A 6,349-nucleotide genomic window follows, 5' to 3' on the forward strand; every position below is an offset into this window, starting at 1 on the left:
AGCAAAATAAACTTAAAATATGAATTGATTGTGTTAACGTACCTAAGTTCGTTCTCGCTGCTTGCTGATGTTTCACAGTAAGTCATAATTTATACAGCACTTAAGTGTGTAGACTGCGCATAAAATTTCCATATGCATTTTGTTAGATAAGGTGGGTATTGAATGAATACAATAGTTACTAACATCCTGTATTTAATTTGTCAAATCATTACTACTAGCTAATTCCGAATTTGACTTCTGTTTTACGTGTAGTTTGTACCTTTCACCAGTGTCTTAAATGGTGTCTTACTACGTAAAGATTTCAAGAAAGAAAAACTTAGTAATGTACAACCAGATGCCAGATCCTGCGCATGGCAGAAGTAGATGAATCCATTCCGAACAAGGTAATTGGTCTTTCGAGAGGGAGATAGTTCGTTTAGTAACGAGAACTTTTAAGCGATGTTTCTTCTGTAAAGTACATGAATCGACACTACTCTACCCTTTTGCCAGCCATACGGATCTCGCATCTAGTTTGCCAATAACCACTGCAATTAAACATTTTTGTATAAGTTATTAATGAGCATTGCTTACTTAGTAAATCATAAATTGTTCTTTCTTTAGATTGAATATGATGATCGTGCCAAAGTTTCACCATTAAAAGAGCAACCAAAGCAGGCTCCAAAACCAACTCCTGCACAGAATGACGATGACGATGATGATGATGATTTGGATATCGACGCTATTTAAACATTCGATGGCTGTGTTTTGAGTATAGAAATGGGTGTCAGGTCATTGGGTCACGTAGATGTATACTACTTTTTTTTTTTTTTAATTTGATTACACTCATTAAATAAACCCATGTTTTAAGATACGTACTGAAGTTAGTAACATGAGGAAGACTGATTTTTTTTTTTCTCAAGTGAATGTGTAGTCTTAAAAAGAAAACAATTTAAAAATATAATTCTGAATGGCATAACCAAAAACTTTCTGTCAAGTGAAACTAGATTACGAAGCAGAGAAAATGTTTACTGACAGACTGTAATATGCTATTGCCTTTATGATCAGCATCTGTTTACATTTAGTCAGGTATACAAGGATCGGGAGAAATATCGTATTTTGCACGTATGTTGTATTTTCATGGGAAACTGCTTTTACAAATTTTACTCACTTCTATGTGTTATACAAAAGAACCATTGATGTTAACATATGTTACTGGATTTGGCTGTGTAATTGTGTACTCTGATGTTTTCATGAGGAAACAGATTTCAGCTATGTATTATATATATATATAATTAAACTGTGAACCCAAATTTTGGGGTATTTAAAGATTCTGTCCTGTCTAAAACAAACTGTGATTGTTCTTACTCGTAGTAATTTATGTTTTATGTTGGAAATTTTTGGCGTCATTGTATTAAAATTAAAGTGCTTAGTGCATTATTTCTTGTTTCGTCGTAGAAATTTACAGTATTTCCAAAGTTCTCTTTTGAATAGGATCATTTTGTTTTGAAAGTTTTTATTTATGCCTTGCAGATTTTTCCTTGTGTTGATATATTCGCATTTAATGCTGAGGTATTGTTCTATTGTTGAGAAGCTTAAAAAATAGAAGTTAATGTATATTACGAATGTAGTGAAAAATAAAAGCATACATTATTTATATTTGTTAAATACCTTTACAGAAGAATCTTAATAACTTGACCTGAATGTTTCAAATAGTGCTATAGGTTGCACGAAGTCGGATGTCCTTGTTTTTATGGTGGTGGTACGAATGACGATAAATCTCGTTCTTTCTTGGAATATTTCTTTCTAGTGATAGTTTATTGGACGGTGATAATAAGAATAAACTGCTCTAAACTATGCGAAAAATCAAGAAATGGCAATTTATTTGGGTGAGTTCTCGGATTTTTTTTTTTTTTTTTTTTTCAGACTACTAATTTGATTTTCTTCATATTTCATAAACATTTCATTACTACCCCCCACACTATGGTATTAACTAAGTTATTTTTTAAAAAAAGTTACTCTCTGGGATTACTTAGACTTTCTCAAATTACTCAGTTCTGGAATGTGTGATTTTTCATGGAAATATCCACAATGACTTATTTTTTTTTTTTTTTTGTTTGTTTGTTTTCTAATTTCGTAAACAAATCTTTCAGCAATAACTGTAGCATAAATTAAGAAAAGATAACAAATGATGGCCCGTACTTTTTCATGAGAAAAACTAGGTGGAATAAAGACCAGCGTCAATTTTGATAGAACCTATCAAGTTGGGCTCCTACTTCGTGCAGCTACATATATGGAATCATGTAAGCGTTACTCCATTAATTATACCTATAGATTTAAATGCGGCCAACTTCGTGTTTCCACTTATTACCAGCATCCACTTGAAATATGGTGCATGTTAAAACCTTTCGGTCTCCCATGTATCTTCAATTAAACTTCATATATGCCAGTTTACTATTGGATGTTAATTGTTACCATTTTAGAACATCACATATATGCCCTAATTTTCTTTAACAAAGAAACCTTAAGCGGGAATAGAGAATAAATTACTTGTCAGAAAAAAAAAGTAAAAATAAAACCCCATCACCAAAAAGTACACTACGAGCACTTTCGTTAAAACAAACGGGGAAAAAAGATAGAGAATATCCAAATTGGAATGCAGGATCACGTGGTAGTATTACCAAGCTGTAAGTACGCTACTGTGACATCAGAAGACACCCAACAAATGAGCTTGTGGCTATTGGTATGTAGCAGTACACAAAGAAGTCATTGCTGATAATGCATATACGTAGTAATTGCTGGAGCCCGCTTCGGCAGCACGCGATGACGTGATTGGTAGAATTCCCTTTGGCAGCATGCAATGTTTGTCGTACGTGGCATGGTATCCAGTAAATCATCAATAACCTACTTTGACTACCATTCGTCACAGGGTTCCTCTAATACTTGTTCGTTTGTTTGCAAGGAACCGTTTGTACTATTTCAATTTGTAGATGTTGAACATTTTCTATAGTCGAGTCGATTGGTCGAGTCACGGCAGTATGAATCCCATTTGCCTCTTCCAGAGGGTGGTCGGCTTTACCTTACTTGGTGATACTACTTTGATCTGCATTCAGTATAGATGATGTGCCAATACCTTTACTACGAACATTGGCGACAAAGGCATGGGCATAGTCTTCTACTTCCTGTTTCTCTGTCGTGATGCAATTCGGTGTGGGTGACTATTATTATTATTATGGTGAATTCCAGGTGTAAAACGAAATGTGGTACATCGCCTTATCAACACATACACAATAACATTTTTTAAAAAATTAAAAAGGTATTATTATTTTTGACAATAAAATTATCACAATTTTATTGTATCCTTATCAACACATACACAATAACGTAAACAAATTTAAAAAGGTATTATTTCTGACAAAATTATTCCTATTTTATTGTATCCTTACTTGCTTGCTGTCTGACGCTTTAGAAGAATCTATATTTTCGCAAAGACTTGTACTCTCTCATCTTCCTTGAACTAATTTGCGGAGCATATCCTTATAATCTTTGTGAACTGCTTGCAGCATCATCGTGACATTTATATAGGGTCACAATCCTTGGAACGTAACTGGCAAAAGTTAAAAAATCCAATAATATTCTAGTGAATGTTGCTCCTTAAAATACGTAAAGATCATCTTTAAGTTGAACAATAATAGTCTCTTCTGCTTCAAGATCTTTCCATTCCCAATTGACACACATACACAATCCTTTTTAGCAACATACTCGATTTATCATGTAGGTAAAATTCTTTAACACATTTTATAGTATCTTGGCTTACACTTGCTCCTTTTCCTTTGCCAGGTTTGGATGAATCTGAGCCATCTATTGAATATATGAAGAATGTACATTGTTCAGTTCTGCCATCTGTGTGTAATTAACAAAACTATGTAGCCACATGAGAAACAAGTCCAAACTTGTCCAGTATAGTGAGTGCTGGCATTGTCTGAGTAGGTTACAATGGAGACTTGTTTCCTTTGTAGTGCTGAGGATGCGGAGATACAGCCATTGTGCTCTGTGTCTGATTTAAGTGTAGAAAATTAAGAACAAGACTTCTCCAGAATGAAACAGGTGACTTTACTTCACTACATATTTGAGAGTCACAAAACACAATACCTCACAAGATATGAACATAAGCAAAGATGATGCTGTGACCCTCTGAATCTGCGTCCCCATAAGCCACGAAAGAAATATCTTAAAACTATAACAGTGAAAATGTTGTGGAAGTCAACCTTACAAATTTGAACATTGCACCAGGACAGAAACTGTGCATCACATGCTACCAAAATATTTTTACTGCAACAGGATATATGTGCTTCACAGTCTGAAGATGTTTTCTGAACCAAGTACGTCTCTGGAGGGACTGAACACCTCCCTCACTGCTGGTGGCTGTTCACCTCTCAAGCGCACACCATAGATTTAAGTGTAAAATGTGTTCAAACCGCAGCAAAGCTGTCCAAACTCATGAGGTCGGCGCTCACGAGTTCGGAACTCTCGCTCACTCGACCTCAACCTCACGAGGTCAGACTGGTTATTTGAGCGTGAGGTTGGATCAAAGTACACCTGGTTCTTCCAATAGCAGGGAGAAGTATATTGTAATTCGAAAACACTGTAGATTTTTTTGTTCTCTACACAAAAACTTCTTTTTCTCTATCTGAAGATAACACCTGCTGTGAAACGACCATAGGTAAGCAGGGAGTATCTTTGATTTTTTTTTTTTTTCTTTTTTTTCTCATCATTCATTCATTGGCCAACTTGGGATAGAAGTTTTAGTGTCTTTGTGATCAGGTATTTCTTAGCAAGTAGAAAATAATCATGGAATGTCTTGATGTTTTGTCAGGCACACTGGAGTATTTGGCCTCGAAATCCGTTCAAAAGAAAATACATCATTTATGCTCGGTTGCACCAACCGAGGGTTAATCCATGGATAGGGATTAAACTAAAGTTAATCATCGAAGTGAGGATTGTGTGTTGCACAAACACTAACCTGAAGATTATATAGCCAAATCGTCGGATTAAGATTAACCATTGAAAACGGAAGATTAATCCTTGATAACATTGTGATCAGCTGTGTGTAGAGTTAATATGCTTCAAAAGATTTGGATGTTTTAGAAGAATTTGAAGTGCCTGAAGAGAGAAAATATGCTATCCAATCTAGAAGAATAATGAGACAGGCAAAATCCTTTTGGGTACTTCAACGATGATGAATTTTGTATTCGTTTTCGCTTTTCGAAGTATTCATCTTTGGATATTTTACAGCGCTTGGTTGCAGGATCGCTTGCAGATTATATCAATAATCTGGATGTTTATATGGTTATTTATGTGATTATGTGGATATAAATTGTGTTACTGTGCTTATTTCAATTGTTCTTAAAGCAGGAAAGAGTGATATTTGTATTAATAAATATCTGTGATTACTAGAATGGACCGATTGCATATTTACACTAATTCATGATGATATTTGTTTTATTGACTTATTTATTACTACAGCTTGTGAATTTAAGAAATGTAGTTTTTAGTGGCCACCTAGTAGAAATGACATGGTAGGTTAAGTTTATCTCACTTTTAAGGTGATTATAATATTCTACTTTGCAGCAAGACACTCCCACAGGTTTGTAAAATTTGCAGAACAAACTTGTAATATTTTAATAGATAGTGTGTTACTAATCGAAGTATCTTGTCTTCTTACCTGTGAGATACGTAGCTCCGTAAAAATACATTAATGTAAGTCGAACCTGCTATGCACGGATTCCCCTATAAGGTAGATAGTAACCATAATATGTGAAGTGAAGTAAAGTATCTGAAGTAAATGCGCTAACTCATGACACGTAACTTTACAAAGTCGGAGAGTTAAGAGATCCACATAATTGTGTAATTTACGTTAGTAATGTATTATGCTACTTTGGGCACTTGTGCTGTATCACTGGACCACACGAAAATCGAAAAAAAAAAAAAGTACCAAAATGTACATCATTTCGTTAGATTAGATAACGTTATATTAGGTTAGGTTAGATTGAGTTACAAGTCAGCTTGAAAACAGAAGAGTGTAACTTTTACAACTTGAAATAAAAAATCACTATATGCGTATAAATACGGCGTCCGAATTTATGCCATAAAAACTAGTGCAAAAACCTAAATCAACCTGTGCTAGGTTGCCACTAAAAAGCACAAATGCCATCTAACCGAGTCAGAGCAGGGCGAAGCTAGTGGATTCGCACAACAGCACGGAGGTGCGTCCGAAGGGAGTAGGTGCGTCAGCGATGGCGTATACTCGCGTAAGCGAGGGTAATGAAAACAGGTGGATTTTGGTAGTGATAAGAGTTTCAATAGCATTTGC

At 34.9% G+C, this 6,349-nt stretch overlaps 1 protein-coding gene across 3 annotated transcripts in view; it reads left to right on the forward strand.

Annotated features, from left to right (window-relative positions):
- The window catches only part of eIF5 (eukaryotic translation initiation factor 5), a 105,588-nt gene extending 103,955 nt beyond the window's left edge, over positions 1–1,633 (forward strand). For all 3 annotated transcript variants that reach the window (XM_081725507.1, XM_081725506.1, XM_081725508.1), the window contains one exon: positions 601–1,633. In XM_081725507.1, coding sequence (XP_081581633.1) covers positions 601–726 — 126 coding nt within the window. In that variant the 3' untranslated portion in view covers positions 727–1,633. The remainder of the gene's footprint in view (positions 1–600) is intronic.
- The last annotated feature ends 4,716 nt before the right edge of the window (positions 1,634–6,349 follow it).

The sequence above is a fragment of the Thermobia domestica genome, chromosome 9 (assembly GCF_964235325.1).
Source record: "Thermobia domestica chromosome 9, izTheDome1.hap1.1, whole genome shotgun sequence".
In the NCBI taxonomy this organism is placed as follows: domain Eukaryota; kingdom Metazoa; phylum Arthropoda; class Insecta; order Zygentoma; family Lepismatidae; genus Thermobia; species Thermobia domestica.